At 36.8% G+C, this 16,125-nt stretch overlaps 1 protein-coding gene across 1 annotated transcript in view; it reads right to left on the reverse strand.

The window, feature by feature from the left end:
* COMMD10 (COMM domain containing 10) overlaps positions 1 to 16,125 on the reverse strand; it is a 107,714-nt gene that overhangs the window by 75,437 nt on the left and 16,152 nt on the right. Inside the window, exon 5 of the mRNA XM_027709424.1 lies at positions 9,141 to 9,251. Within this exon, the coding sequence (XP_027565225.1) occupies positions 9,141 to 9,251 (111 nt within the window). The remainder of the gene's footprint in view (positions 1 to 9,140; positions 9,252 to 16,125) is intronic.

Genomic DNA, 16,125 nt, shown 5'->3' on the forward strand with positions numbered 1-16,125 from the left:
ATTTTCAAACATCTCTGTGCCAGCTTACCTGAGTCTGCCTGTCTACAGTACCCTTGGCAAATTAATGCATTCCAACTGAGCAGCTCCTTGCTGCTGCAGCAAAGTAGTTCTTCTGAAAAGGTTTACCACTAAAACATTTCCTCTGGTATGTGTGTCTCCAACACATCTGCATTTGGTAAGAAATCAAATAATTCCAATTTCAATACCTGAAACTGGCTATTCTTCATCACATCGATATTATCTACAACCTATTTTGGTGCTCACCTGAAGGACTTTCATTTTCACTAAACGTGATACAAATTCTGAAAGAGAAAACTAAAATGCTCAGTCAAGAACTTGTTATATTTTAGCATTCAAAAGTATAGATAGGAATATACTGCCACCCAGGAACTCTGAAACTGTCCAAAAACTGCCTAAATACTGTGCTTCACATTCCTTGGGAACAGAAGATACCCTACAGCACAAGAAGGGCTATAAGGCCTGAACAATAAAGGAAACCCACCTAATAAAGTATTGTAGTGATCTATTACTTAATCAACTATTATTCAAAAAGAAAATAAACAGAAATAACAATTAAAAAAAAAGAAGTTGCTAGTTATATGTAGCAGCACTTGAAAGCTTGCATTAGAACTTCTTAGACATAGCAGTATCCTCAGGAATTCTGTCCCACTTCAGTGGCAACTCTGATTTTTGAGGAATTTTGAAGATATTTTGGAATCTTGGAATCTTTGGAATCTTTTGATAGAAGCACAATGCACCTGTTCCTATGAAGATGACATGAAAGAAAGGAAGGAGGAATGAGAACATGAAGAGGCAAAGTGATCTTGAAATGACAACAAGAAAAAAAACCAGCTCAGGAATTCTGTTTCTCTGCTGTAACAAGGACTTGCCTGAATCTACAGATAACTTTCTTCCTGCCTCTAAACTCCACCTTCAAATGAACCTTCTCCTCATGAGCATTCTTAAGATTTCCTAATAAAAGGCACTTCCTTTCTAGTAATGACTTCAGGTATTTTCAGGCTGTGTTTGTAATATTCATGCACTTCTTGAACAAAGAAATGTATTTATTTTCAAGTGTGTATGGTTAGATTTTGAAATTCCTTTATTTAGGATTCTGAATACAGAAGTAAAGACAACATGAATTTGAACTCATCTGTACAGTTACTGAATCCTATACTCAGCTCCAGGTTGCAAACCCTCCAGGACTACCAAGTATGATAGCATACCTAAGTCACGAGGGGGCAGCCCCATACGGGTCAGTCCTTCTCCGGAAATCTTAAGCCTGTGGCTCTCTTATGCTGACACTCTGGTTTAAATTAGATATCAGGCAAAATTTCTTTACTGAAAGGGTGCTCAGGCACTGGAATAGGCTGCCCAGGGAAGTGGTGGAATCGTCATCCCTGGAGGCATTCAAACAGCATGTGGATGTGGCACATGTGTTGAACACAGCAGTGTTAACAGTTGGACTCAATGATCTTGAAGGTCTTTTCCAACCTTACAATACATTTCTCCAACTCATGAAGGAGACAAGTGCACCCATCAATACTGAAGTACCTAATCAAAGAAATATACACCAACCAGAGCTGCCTACAAATCTGGCCCTTGGCAACTTGTTTTGCTGTAGAATTCCCAGTCTCATAACATAACTTATTCCCAAGCATAGGTATCTCCCAGCTCCTTGTTTCTGTTGACATTGCAAAGGGGGACAGAAAAATAATCTAGCATTTTTAGCATTCTTAAAACTCTGCTGCCTGACTGTATGCACCAGAAGAAATCCAAAAAGCCTCAAATCAGGCATTACCGAAAAAGAGAGACAAGCATTTTCATTAGCTTTGGCTCTCTTCTGGGTTTTGTATTGCCCTTTCATTATTCCAAAGCTTCAAAATGTATTTTTAGTAACAGAATCTGTCTTGATAAGGAAGAAAAGTTTTTTTCCTTTTCCCCTTGAAATTTCTTTCTATTACTGCCTTGCCAGTAAGCATGCATTCCTAAAAATATGAATTTGTTATTTCACTAGTAGTGATTTTATACCATCATACTGAACAAGATTTGCTCAGAGGCCATGCTGTGGGTTGTGGTTTTCCTGTGAAAGAGGTCATATTTCATGTATTTTAACCAGTGAAAAAGGTCACTTGTCATAGCAGCTTTTAAAGTTTGCTAAATACTCAGACAAAACCAAGTGGCACAAATTGAGATGCTACACAATTCCAGATACCAGACTCCTGTCATTTGTAAACAACAGGAAACAGGATGAGTGAAAATTGCCTCCTCTGCATATAATTGAGGTGATGACCTACCTTCTTCCACCTGAGGAGGGACTAGAAAGGATGTCACAGCATTGTTAGACACCTGTACAATGTCAAATGCTCAATGCTGATATTGTTTGACAGCATGTACTGTGTATTTATTGCCTCAAGCAGGACAGATGTTAGTGATGTGGGAGATGCTAACTTTCTACTCTTTCAAGAATACACATTCTACTTCTCCAGTAAGCCAGATCTGGCAATCACATTACTTGCAAACTGACAAAAAATTAGTAAAAGTACCAGGAAAACAAGTCCAGCAATTCTGTAACGTAGACAATCCCATTGCTTTTAATTCAAAACCATGCTATTAATCCACAAAGATGCTTGGTTGGAAACTCCTAATCACAAGAAGATTACTTTTCCTTGACAGTACCATTTTGTACCAAAACTCACAAAACAATGAATTTAAAGAACTGACAAAGGAAAAGTAGAGACTAGGGGAGAATCATAATGGTGAACACAAATGTGAACTGAATGCAAATGAAAAAGTGTGGGCTCCTGCACTATGAGCACACTTGGTGAAATGCTCGTCACATTAAACACCTAATTAGTTTGTAATAGTCTAAGCAATACAGAACTGCTGGCAAGTTATGAACCAACAGAGTAATCGGATATGATTCTTCTCACCATAATGTTTTCTAAAGGTACATGAGCCAAAAGCAAGGTATGTGAATTGGTCTGGCAGCTGCTCCTTGCAACCCTTTCACCTCTAAAACAGCCTCTTCTGACACAAGTGTTGACATTGTTAGAAAGAAGAGGTATGCATATGTCTTTCCACAAGACACATGACACATTGTGGATAAAGAAAATGGAGAGAGAAGGAAATGTGACTGGGTGCAGCATGCACAGCCCTGAAATGGTCCCAAAAGAAGCTGTGGGACCTGACACTGGCAAAATGTATTTCTCTGACACGAATCAGTTTCTCTCTTTTGGGCTGCACATTAAAGAGATTCTGTAATTTCTTAACCCAAATTAAACAGCTTCACATGCAATGTCCTCACTTTTTAGTATTACAAAAAAGACACTGTATGCAAATATTTCAAAAAGTTCATTTTTGGTTTCTATGGCTAGCCCTACTCTTGAAAGCTTTACGAAGGAAGTCTGAAACTAAAATACTGTCAGGTGCTCATTTTGAAGTTGAATCTCACCCTTGTTAAACTTCATACTCACAAGAGTACTCATGGCACTGTACAAGTATAGCTGCACAGTTACTGAGAATAACAGGCAAGAAAGTATACAGATGCCTGAGAATTTGCAATGAATCCCATGAATGTGTTTTCTTTCTCTGAAAAGACTGAAGGACCAAGCCTACAAAACCAGCTTCAGGTGAACAGGAAACAAATTTTCTAAGAAAAAATATGGCATGAAAAACTGCACTAAATGAAAAAAACTCATCAGATCTTTCTGTTTTTCAAATTCCCTCAAGGCTTTAAAGTTTAACTCTGCCTAGTAGTGAAATGGGTCACCAAGTTTAAACTTAAAAGTAAAGTATTTCAGCTTCTGTTCTGCTGTTTATTTGGACTGACAATGGTACAGTTCCACATTAGAGACAATTCAGTTTACTCCCGTACAAGAGTTTCATTACTAACTGTAAGCTAAGGTAGCCCAAGGTGCAACCAGCTGAACACAGTCAACTAGGACCATTTTCTTCTTCAGTTCCATAACACAAAAACACAAAGTCCTAAGAATATTTCTGTAGTAACAGAGCATATGCAGAGGCTGGGTTTGTAAATTTTACAAGGTTTGTAAATTTATGTGATATAGACTATATTCATAAACTGTGCATATAGCCAGGTGAAATGTAAGTCTGCTGTAAAAAGATCCTCACTATAAGTTGGATAATTAAATAATGTAAAATCACAAATGGAGTCAGATAATTAAGTACACCCTGCAGTACAACTGCCAGAGGTGAGTGCATAATCCTGGAGACACACGATCTGGTAAATGGTTCTTAAGTAAAATGTCAAACTACTCACAGCTTACAGAACATGGGTTACTCTGCGGTCCCTTTCTACATTGGTAAGAGAACAAAAAAAGTCCTCTCAGCATCTTAAAAATTCTGGACTGCAGCTTCATTTTTTCCTCTAATTAAATGGATTTAATCAGAGGTAATAGCTATGATAGATCAAAACCAAACAGTCTAATGCAAGAATTGCTGCACACTATAAGTCCAGAATTTCTGGCTCTCATGGCAGAGCAATTAAATTTCTGCCATCTTTCTGTAGCAATGTGACTGCTGTAAGCAAGTTATAAATTTCAGGCTCATTTTTCTGAGTTGTTCCACACATTCAAGATAATACATTCTTACTACAGCTCCTACAAATATGATGAGCTTTCTCAATATTCTGAAACCTGCTCTTAGGGAAGTTTCTGCTTTCTTAGCAGCAGTATTTATGAGATTTTAATTCTCACAACAAAACTAATTTCATGATGTGCCTTGTCAAAAGCAGCAACCTTGCTTATTCAGAAGTACAGAAAAACCTTGAGTCAAGTCTGATGTCTGAGGCTATCCAGGCCTCCTATTAAGTCCTCCAAAAAGAAACCCTATTCTCTCAATCTCATCCTTGAACATTTTGCATTCATCTAAGGCCTGTCCTACTTTTCTTTTGTAATTGCTAGAGACTTAGAAATAAGCTTGATGAGAAAACTAAACTCAGTTCACGGGTGTACAACCAAGCTTGTTTGTGTTCTGAGAAGGAAAAGGGCGATGTCCTCATCAGAAAAGAAAGTGGTTAAGAGGTAGCTGAGGAACGTGAGACACAAGCAACTTCATCACAATTCTTTCAGCATCATTACTGTTAAGTGTACTTTTTTTCCAAGGCCCTACAGATACAAATTACTCCTAAGGCACTTAAATGCATCATCCCAAAAGCTGAGGACTGAGAAGGCAAATGAAAGAAGTACATGCTCATTTCTGCCACCTCCTACCTCCCAGAAGTGGGATCATATCACTAGCATTCACCAACTCTCACTGCTATCCCACTCAACAAACACAAATTCCTTTCAAAGAGAAACAAAAGGGCTAAACTGAGGTGGAAGGGGAAGCACCACTGTATTTCCTTAAATACCAATCCAAGTGCAGGTCCTGCCTGCATGGCATACAGGCTGAACAGAATCTAGAGCCTGAATTAAGATCTATCTCTGCTAGAAGAAAAGACTTGTTTCTCATCTACTTTCCTATGATGTTAAAGATGAGAAAAGTAATCACAATGGCAAACTCAGAAAGCAGAATGGCATACTTATTGAAGTAAACAGAGGAAAAAGGTTTAGATTTTGTTCACAGTCCAGAAATTTATAGAAAGTCTATAAAAACTAGGAGGAAAAAAAAAGAAAACCATGTCCTGTTATTTTAACAAGTGAAAGATAATCATTTCAGATTTCCAGACTTCTATTTACTCTGTAGAATGATTAATGTGTATTATCTCAGTTACATATGTAATCAGACCCCATTTTGATTTTCATAGAATCATAGAATATCCTGAGCTCAAAGAAGCCCCAAGAAAAACACCATGTGCCTGAGAGTGTTGTCCAAACCTTCATGAGCTCTGACAGGCTTGGTGCTGTGACCACTTCTCTGTGGAGCCTGTTCCACTGCAATTAGATAACTGAATCTAATGAAATCTGTAGAATGAATTTACAGAAAAAAAATTGGAAAACTATCAAGAGACAATACTTGGCAAGAATAATTTATTTATCCTAATGATTTTCAAGCATAAATGGTTACTACACATGTGAAAATACACAATAATAAATATCTCATATAGTAATGTGCCTTACTGGATCCTCCCAATGATGAGGTACAGCAGTAACTCTTCAAGAGCACACTTCTACTCCTCACATTCCTCTGCGAAGATATTCAGCACCAATGATGCGACATTTCTGAAGCCCTCTGACCTTTTCTACCCTCTTTACTATAATTTATTTATTTATTTATATGGCTCCTATGGTTATAGAAAATTATCAAAGTTGTTTAAAAAAGTCTAGATGACCCAAGGAATTACTGCTATTAACAGTGGGAAGGAATATGAGAATGTGTGTCTATATAGATAGCTATCAAAGGAATTACTGAAGAAAACAGATATTAAATAAATACAGCACTTTTTGTGAACAGTCTTTGTTTGCAAATCAAAATCATAATTAGCAGCACAGATTATCAGGATTACTAATTTCTGCTCCCTTAATTGACCCTATAACCATAAAAATAATGATAGTTTGTGCAAAATCTCCAGATTGTTGTGTCGCAAATCAACAGTCCAAAAATCTGAAACCAAATTATATTATTAAAAACAAACCTTATACACAGGAGATATCAATTCTAAATGTCACCTAAACTCATCAAAATGTCATAACGGAAGCAAAAGGACCTTGCAGTTTAAAAATATGTTTCCTATTATACCAGTTTGTTTGTGCGCCTAGTTCACAGACATTTCACTTCCCTCTGAATTAGAAGTGCAATTAAACATTTCAAATTATGAATCATTGTAAGAAATCACTGTTAATTGGATTTTTAATTGAAAGCTCCTTTTTTCTCTTCCTCATACAAAACATCAGCAGCAAGCAAGCTGCAAAGCAGCCTCTATCACAGGACAAGTTGGGCTGTAAGGCAGGGTCTGGCAGCCCACCCAATCCACCCCCACATGAAGCTAACTCCAGCATAATTCAAGGTCTGAGTATAAGCAAACATCAAATCTGTGACAAAAAGCAGCAAAACTCAAAAATCATCAGATCTGCTCACAATTATTACTTAGCCACAAGCAGCATATTCTCTGGGTAATGCAAATGTCACTAGCAGCTTGAATCACCTAAAAGAACCAAAGAACACCTTATTTCTGAGCCTTGATGAACTTATACCTCTGGGACTCTGCATTTCATCTAAGCTGACAAAATATACTCTATAAATATTTATTTAGAATATAGCAGATTTCTTTTTATTTCACAAAGCACAAATAATATCCATATAGCCAAAGGTTTTCTGATTACATCTCCTGGAGAGATAATTTAAATACTAATTTTAAATGTCAGCTTCTGAATAAGAGCCATTTAAATGTTCTTCAAGTGGTGTGAGTTGTAGTAAACATTAATGTATAATTAAATTTAGTTAGTAAAAGTGAAAATAATGGCTGATTTCATTTACCGTGCTCGGTATGTTTTTTTATTAATAGGCTTTAGTTTTGTAGATGAGCAAGAGAAACTTCTATTGTCATACATAGATTAGAAATGTAAACACTTAACACTTCCCACAACGACTGACTTCAGAATTGATTATTATCTCAAAAAGGCAAAGAACCAGCGTGGCAAAGAGCACTACTGCCCCCTAACGAGCCAGCCCGCAAAAGCTCCTCTGTAACGACATTTTTTGTTTTTCCTAAAAAAACTTCATTATATCCATGAGTTATGAAAAAAAAGCAACAAATTAAGACAACCTTTAAGAATATATAAATTAAATTCACACCACATTTCTGCACAAAAGGCACACACATAATTTTGAGGAGGAAAAAAAAGTACCTAGCGGTGATGATTTTCAGGTAACAATACTTAGTGCACCAAGAGATCATGAAGATGCAATGTACAACAGAAAAATTATGTTCCCACACTTCTGTTAGTATATAAACAGATATTAGTCAATCTTATTTACTAGGATGTAATTGTTCAGAAAAAAAGCCTGTAGTTATCTTCACATCAGATTTTTAAATTTTAGTGTCTATACCGTTTTCTTGTTGCACCATTCTACCTAAATGCCAGTCACAAATCTGTTCTAGGCTTGTAATTATTGCAAAGTAATTCCGATCTTGAAATCTAAACATACCCACAAAGAGCAAAAGAGAGGAAACAATCAAAAAAATCCACTTTCTGAATTCTTCTCTCTCAGGAAACAGAAGAACTTTCTGTGTCATATAAAGGTGACATTTTTTCCTTTCTATTTTTTTTAATTGTTTTGCCACAAGAACTGAATCTATATGCAATGCTGCCCAATGCAGCTTGGGCATAAACTTCGTCTGGTTCCTGTATGTGCATTTCAAAAATACAGATTGTAAATGCTGTACAGCTGTTACAAGTCTTGTTGAGAAGCACAAACATAAGCTGTGTATTCTCTTTTTATTTCACCGCAAATCGGAAAGCAGAACTGAGTTCTGATTTCTCCCCTCAAACTTTTTGTACTGAATTTTCAATAAACATTCTGACAGACACCATGGAAGAAAAGACTCCAATTTCCATTAGTAAGATAAGGTTAAAAGTAAATCATGTGTCTAATTTGAAACACTCTGGTTAACAAAAGAAACCAACTTTGTGAATAAAAAATTATTAATGAGTTTGGCACTGAAACACCCCCAGTTGCTAAAATTCTTGAACTAAAGACTCTACCTTAAAACTGCCAAATACTGGCCTTCTGTGGCCTCACATACGAAGTAATCATTCATATAATACATCATTAGCACAGAAAGGTTGCAAGTGATGAGTAATGTCTTACATAACTACACACATAGCAGAAGGCTGCAAGCTGCTAGGTATTAAAAGCAAGAAGTACCAATCACATGCTATGTGATAAAAATAAATTATCTACAAAGATATTGTAAAGACCTAAAATAACCATATTCCATGGTATTTCTCCTGTTACAGACCAAGGTGCTGGTAACATGGCTCTCAGTCTACTGAATATGTATGCTATTATATCAGTACTTCATAATTTCAAGTGTTTACTATAACCTTTATAAAATGTAAAACTGAAAACATTGGCAAAACTAACAACAATCAAGAGTTCCAACAGTTGCTTCAGATCTTTACAATAAGGCCATCACCACAACTCATTCCAACTCTGTCCAAGGTATTTCTTACCTTTGAATCTTCATTGCTCACTCCCAGCTCTAGCACAGCTTGAGGAGACTTCAGCTTTGCTTGCTTGGACTCCGCCATTTGAAGATTAAGCTGCCATCCAATTGTCTCAAGCTATAAAACACAAATTTAAACTACAATCAAATGGCACAGAAGCACTGAAGTCAATTTGCAATACTGCCAGTGGTCTGTGTCAGTGAACACTGCGTCAGGCTTTACAAATGTTAAGTACTTGTATACTATGCATATTCCACAGATTCTCCTGGACTTCAAGACAGATTTGCTTCTCTCTTGTCAAAGTTACCATTCAAACTGCCTATGACCACTCGATATAAAGGACCTTCCTATGCCTCAGATCTGATGGAACCAATTCATAGAACACAACTAAGGATCCAGAATAAAGTAGTTTCCTCCTGTTGTGGAAGTTTATTAGAAAAGTTGCAGATTTAATTTAGTTTCATATTTATTTTTCTTTTAGGAAAAAGAAAAAATAACCAATAAATAGTAAACCAGTTAAAAATGGTAATTTCTTAATCAACAAATCTACTCATGTGTGTTGTACCATATACAGATGTTAATGACAAAAATAATTCTGTTCTGCTTTTTGAATCACTACTGCTGAAATGCCAAAAACCAGCTAAGCATGTGAGCAACAGAATTTTTAATAGAAAGTTATAAACAAATACATTTTAAATTGCTTTTTAATCATCAATAAAAAATTATATTCAAACATTATCATGGTATACCTCACACATAAATGGAGCACGGAAGAACAGAACTACAAGACTTTCACTAAATAACCTATCTGGCCTTCCTGAATAAAGAGAAGTGAAAATACAAAGTCTTACCATCTGGAAAGATAATGTACACACAAGTTCTTTTTAATCTAGAGTCTCCCCTCCACTAGTAAATATTGTGGCTGACTTGGTAAAAGCAGAAATGCAGCACATCTCAGTTAATCTCTTACCAGTCCAACAGTTCAGATAAAATCACTAACAGAATAAAGCCATGCCAGAAGCTGTACTGTGAACAGCAATACATGCCCTGCATCCTACCATGACAGTAATCTCTAGATGAAAGATAACAAAGGGTGGCAAAAACATCTTCCATGGGCACAGCTTCAAGACAAAACATCCAAAATTTATTGCAGCTATACCATTTACATTTACCCAATAATGTATGTTATATTACATTTCTTTGTACACTACATCAATAGTATAACTATGTCGTCATAACTATGTAACAAACACTGAAAGCCATATGACTAAGCAAAACAAAAGGAAAATTATCATGACATATTAACCACCACTGCCAGTCCAAGATGGCTATGGAGTTTAGCCAAGGCCAAAGTTAAGGGAAAGAGACAGTGCCAGACTGACTTTAAGTACAGAAACAGGACAGTAGGAAGAACTTCAGCAGGTCAGCCTGCAGTATGTCAGCTGCTCTGCAATCAATTAGGGCTTCAATATGTGATAAAAATAAGTAAGTTACATATTAATCAAATCGATGAAAGCATGCAGACAACACAAAGAGACTTGGTGCAGATGCTTTAAGTCTGGTCTAGCTCATTTTGTGGTAGGCGTAGCTTTAGCAACAGTATGCCCACAGCCTATGAATTAGAGGCTTTAAAGAAAAGTTTTATAAATTATAAAAGCAGATTAATTTTTAATCATAATTCTGCTTTGATTTCCTCTAACTTGATTACATCTTGGTTGGTAAAAATACCAGTGCATTGCCCTTCTCACGCAAAAGTAAAGAACACTCCAAAGTGGATTCTGTGTACATGTTCAAGTCAATGACACTAATGGACAACTCTGCTAAGCCCCTGTGCTGGCCAGTATTTTCCAGATAATTATACCAGAATGATACAGATAGAAACATTTTCCTCTCCACAAACTTCAATAAAATTTAGTAAAGAAATTAACTCCGGTTCTCTCAGGAGCATGAAGATACTACCTTACTCTCGTTTTTTTATCAAGGGAAAAAGTTTAGTTCAGTTAAGGAAATTGGTGACAGCCAACAGAAAAGGACTCAAATCCTGAGTTATGGTGGGAGCAGCCCAAAGCAGGCAACCAGGAACAGTACCACCTATTGATAGAACACCTGGGCACTAGGGTCAAACACAGGGACAGCGAGCAAGCTCTGAAACATGACAGCTCTTAGTACTGCAGTCTCTCAAGTTCCAGCCCTGTGCTCCTCTATTTAGAAAGGACTTCCTATCAGCTACTCCAACAGTTCATTACAGCAGTATGGAAACCAAGCCTTAGACAGGTTAGCAGCTTATTCTGCATTATAAAACAATGCCACTAGAGACAAAAAAAATCCCAGAAAGTCTGACTTCTAAGACTTTTCTGAAGTTGTTAAATAGTGTACTCTATGTAGCATGAAGAACAAACCATCAAAAACAAATAAATTAAAATTTGTGTCTTCTTTTTCGCTTTTAATACACATCTATCCCAGAACATCATAGAGGGCTCAGAACAAATACAATCTACGTGGTAGCACAGTGCCCTGAGTTTATAGCTGAACAGCAGCCATAACTCTTGTTTTATATTGCATTACCTTAAAATTACTTGTTTTCCTGTACAATTCATGTCTCTTTTCTGTTTTAAACACAGTTGTATGAGAACAAGTTTTGATTAATAAATTACATACTGCCTAAGGCTTCAAAATGGTCTGACTATTTTCTTGAAAGAAAAATGTCACATGTATTTGGTTATGGTTATGTTTACTTAGAAGACATTCAACAGCCTGAAATGTCAATTAACCTTTTGAGAGTGGTGGCATGTCTTTGTATGGCATTTGTGTCAAGGCACAGTATTTGTTAGCCACAAAGTGGTACACATTTTAGGGCCAATTTTTTTTTTAAATATGAAAGGACTACAAAATTACTTTCTATAACAAGTCTTATATCAGAAGTGAAAACAGAATGATGGAAGAAACTATATGGTGCCAGAATCTGTGACATATTAACTGAAAAGCATTTACTGGGGAGGGGCAGAAGTATTTTTCCATAACTAGCATGAAAACAAAGCCATGTTTTTAGCTACTGTAGACCTTTAGCTTCTTTTTACAATTTCTTATCAGCAGTTTAGAAATGTGCTGGCTACCTTGTCACTGCAACAATAAGCACTGTGGGAAATGTATTATTTAGTGCTGTAACTTCTCACTGGTATATCTGGCACTTACTTAACCTCAGGGTTATGTTTAGACAACAAAAAACAACAGGTGCAAGCTGGAAAACAAGGAAAAAACTATAGATACTAAAGAAAACCAATAGTAGTAAGCATGTATAAAAATGCTTCAGATCTGCTCCATGAACCCCGTGGCAAATGATTCATGGCAACAAAGTTACACAGAAGCTTTTGACAACCCCTGTAAACTCAGTTCCTGTGTCCATTTTGTTTCACTCAGGCTTCTGAAGAGGATGTGATGACACCCAGGACTAAGACAGATGGAAGAACTTATACACTTCCCACTTCCAGCACTCACCCAGTACTAGCTGTAGAAGAGATAAGGTGTTATACCTGCTAAACCAGCTGTGTACCCACACACACAGTGCTTCTCAGTGGCCACCTACAACAGTCCCAAGTCAGGTCCACATTAGAAAGCAGTCAGTTCTCCTATTAAAAGAGGATCTGACCCTTCAACTGTAGACGAGCAGCACCTTTACAGGTACATAAATATATCACCTGTCTATTATGAACTCTATGATAGCCACAGTCATTTTCCTCCAGTGTAAAACATGGGATCTTCCAACTCATGCCCACTGTCCTGGTCACCAGACTATTTTCCACGTTAAATAGTAGAATGTAGTATTTTATATAATAAGACAAGATCATCAGCAATCTAGCATAACTATGGTAAAATACCTGGGTCAAAGTCAGTCTCTACAAAAAGCCCATGTGCATTAAATGTCAAGACAGCTTTCACGGTTTATCTGATATAAACTTCAAGCATGATCCCCAACCAAATCAAGGATTCCACATAGCCAAAATTAACATCCACAGAATCCACGATTTCCCTCATCATTTACAGTCCATTATTTCTTTACATATTCTCTTGTCTCTTGCTGGCATATTTTTACCACAGTTCCTTACTTTCACATTTAATCTGCCCATAAACTTTACTACAAATTAAACCCAAACCGAGAAGAAATTCAAGGAATTTGATAAACATAACGAGTTTCTATATTAGCTGTAAAAAAAAAAGTTCTCTTAACTACATAAATATATACTCATTAACGAGAAATCCAATAAATGCTCTTTGGCAAAGAAATTCAGGCTAAACACAATCATCTTAACTATATCAGAACCAGGCTATCAGACTCATAAACTGTACTGGTTTAAAAGTTAACCAGCAAGGCAAAATGAACTCAATTCAAAAGAGAGATTTATAAGTCAGAATAACAATTTATTAAAATAATGCAATAAGTACAATTATACAGACAGACAATTGGTTTTAACCCACAAAACCCAAATGTATACCCAGCACCCTGGGGTATGAACAAAAGTGGTGTACCTTGGCCCACCCCCGAGTCCAAAGCAAAGGGAGAGGGGATAAACCTGCTGGTGGGAGAGCTGCTGCAGTCTGGTCAGAAGTGGTGATTGCAGTCCAGTTGAAGGCAGTGGTCTGCAGTCTAGTTGAAGGCAGTGGTCTGCAATCTTCCTCTGGATCCCACGAGAGGTCGCAAGGCTCTGAAACTCCCAGTTATATACTCTCCAGTTCAGGCGGGAGTGCTCAGTCCCTCCCTCAGAGTAGGGAATTCCATAAAAGGGCATGCGGATGCTCAGTCCCTCTTCCATATAAGGGTATCAGAGCGGGGAATTCCATATAAGGATATCAGAGCAGGGAATTCCATAAAAGGGTACAGGAACATCTTCCCACCTTGCAGGCCTCTACTGACAGCAGTTTTTGGGAAATGGCATGGAGGCTATAGAATACACAGTTTTGGGTTACACCCATCCAGGGATGAATTGGCCCCAGCCGTTCTAACCAGGACATAAACAAAGGACTATGACTTTGAGAAGGAAAGCAGACTGAATGTCCAGAACAGTCATCCTTCAAGTTGGAAGGACCAAGAACAGAGCCAAAGTGATTGAGAAGCTCACATTGAAAAAGATGTTAGTAAGAACCCAATTTGAGGAAAGAAAATAAGTGGAAATATTGTGAAATAGGGAAAACTAAGAGTGGGAACAGAATTTCAGAAAATATGTAAGCACCTAAAATGTCTTCCCTAATACTTCCAACTTCAGCCATTCAAAATATCTGGAGCGGGGTGCAGTACTTTTAAAGGACAACAGGAGAAAAGGGTTTAAATGCTCAGTCAGTACTGGAGGAGGAAAAGGGGATATTTTTTAGTTTTGGTCTTGTTTGATATACTGAGATCACACCTCCTGTCTATCGCTATACCCACAAAAACTGGAATTTTGTTTTAACTCTAAGTAGAAAACTGGAGTTTTCATACAAATTACTTGCTTCCAGAAGGTGGAGCTTTCAGAAGGTCATCTAATGTCTTAACAAATCATTATAGAAACTAGAGAAGACCAGTATTACAGCTCTCAGAACTGATTGATACAGCACAGCTTACTTCTTACCACAATGCAAGCATGGTGCCATAATACCATGCAAATTCCCCCTCCATGGCTAATCTGTGATTTGGCATCTATTTACCCCTTAGAAAGTGCTTTAAGCATTGGTTCAGAGAAAGCAGGAGCAACAATGAGTAAACAAAGCACTGAACCTGCAAGAATTACGGTACAGAAATACTGCTTGGACACATAAAATCAACATGACCGCAGTTTTTATAACCACCAGACATTTACACAGTTATGAAACAGCCAATTACTTTACAGTTCTAATTTAACTCATTTTGAAGATCTAATTCCTCAGTTCAGGTTTCTGCACTCCATTCTCCTGGCAAAATTTTCTGCTTTCAGAACACCTACCTTTCACTAAATAGAACAAAATATTGTATACTTCACGTCCGGGTAATCCTAGACCATAAAATCATAGTCTTCATTTAATGGGAGAATAATGACATTATATTCAGAAAACATACATGATTCAGAAAATGTGGGCAACTAACCAGCATTATGGGTTAAATACTACTTTACAAGCCATTACAGACAAATTGGCAACAGAAAAGATTATGAAGACCCTGGCATATCTATTATTAGCCTCTCTGAAAAGGAAATGACCATTAGCATTTGTACAGGGAGAAATATAAATGCTGATTAACATTTAGCAAACAGAAAAAAAAATCTCAAAACTAGAGTTTCATGTTGAAGTCCAAAAAGTGAGAAAAGCACACTACTGGGCTGAACTTATTAACAAGCCTGATGGGCAGAGAATGCAGAAGCAATCCTAAATTGGCAGCAGTGTTTCCTGTGTTTTTATGCTTATGAGAGAAAAAAAACTTATGAAAACCCTGGATGGGAAAGGAACACATAGCATAAGCAAACTAACATATCCAATTTGTAGAAGTCTACTACTACTACAACAAAAATGTTTTCAGTATCGCCAAAATGTAATTGGTAAATAAAATTGGTAACATTACTATATATTTGTTAATATTTGGAAATCAGCAATATAATAATACATATTCTCAACAGTATTATTTCAATTGGGTATTTATCAATGGGCTATAGTTTAATTTGTCTGTTTGGACTTTTTTTTTAAAACAACAAAACTCTGCCTTTTTAAGTAGCAAAATATTTTCATTACTCTGAAGTTGCTAAGGGGCTGCTGAAGTTTTCCAACATGACTGAGGAGAATTTTAAAGCAAACTGAACTTGTGGCCCACAGTCAGAACTAAAAGCCAGTAACAGTAATCTTTAGAATAACTAGGTCACATGTCATGAATATTGAGAAGACAACCATGTGCGTATAAAAGTATGGTATGATACTAAATCTTATTCATCTAGTTCATAACACACACATCAGTTCAGTCAAATCAGACTCCAGTGACATTACTAACATGAGCATA

Source organism: Neopelma chrysocephalum, unplaced genomic scaffold (genome assembly GCF_003984885.1).
Source record: "Neopelma chrysocephalum unplaced genomic scaffold, ASM398488v2 Primary Assembly neopelma1_96778, whole genome shotgun sequence".
NCBI classification, from domain to species: Eukaryota; Metazoa; Chordata; class Aves; order Passeriformes; family Pipridae; genus Neopelma; species Neopelma chrysocephalum.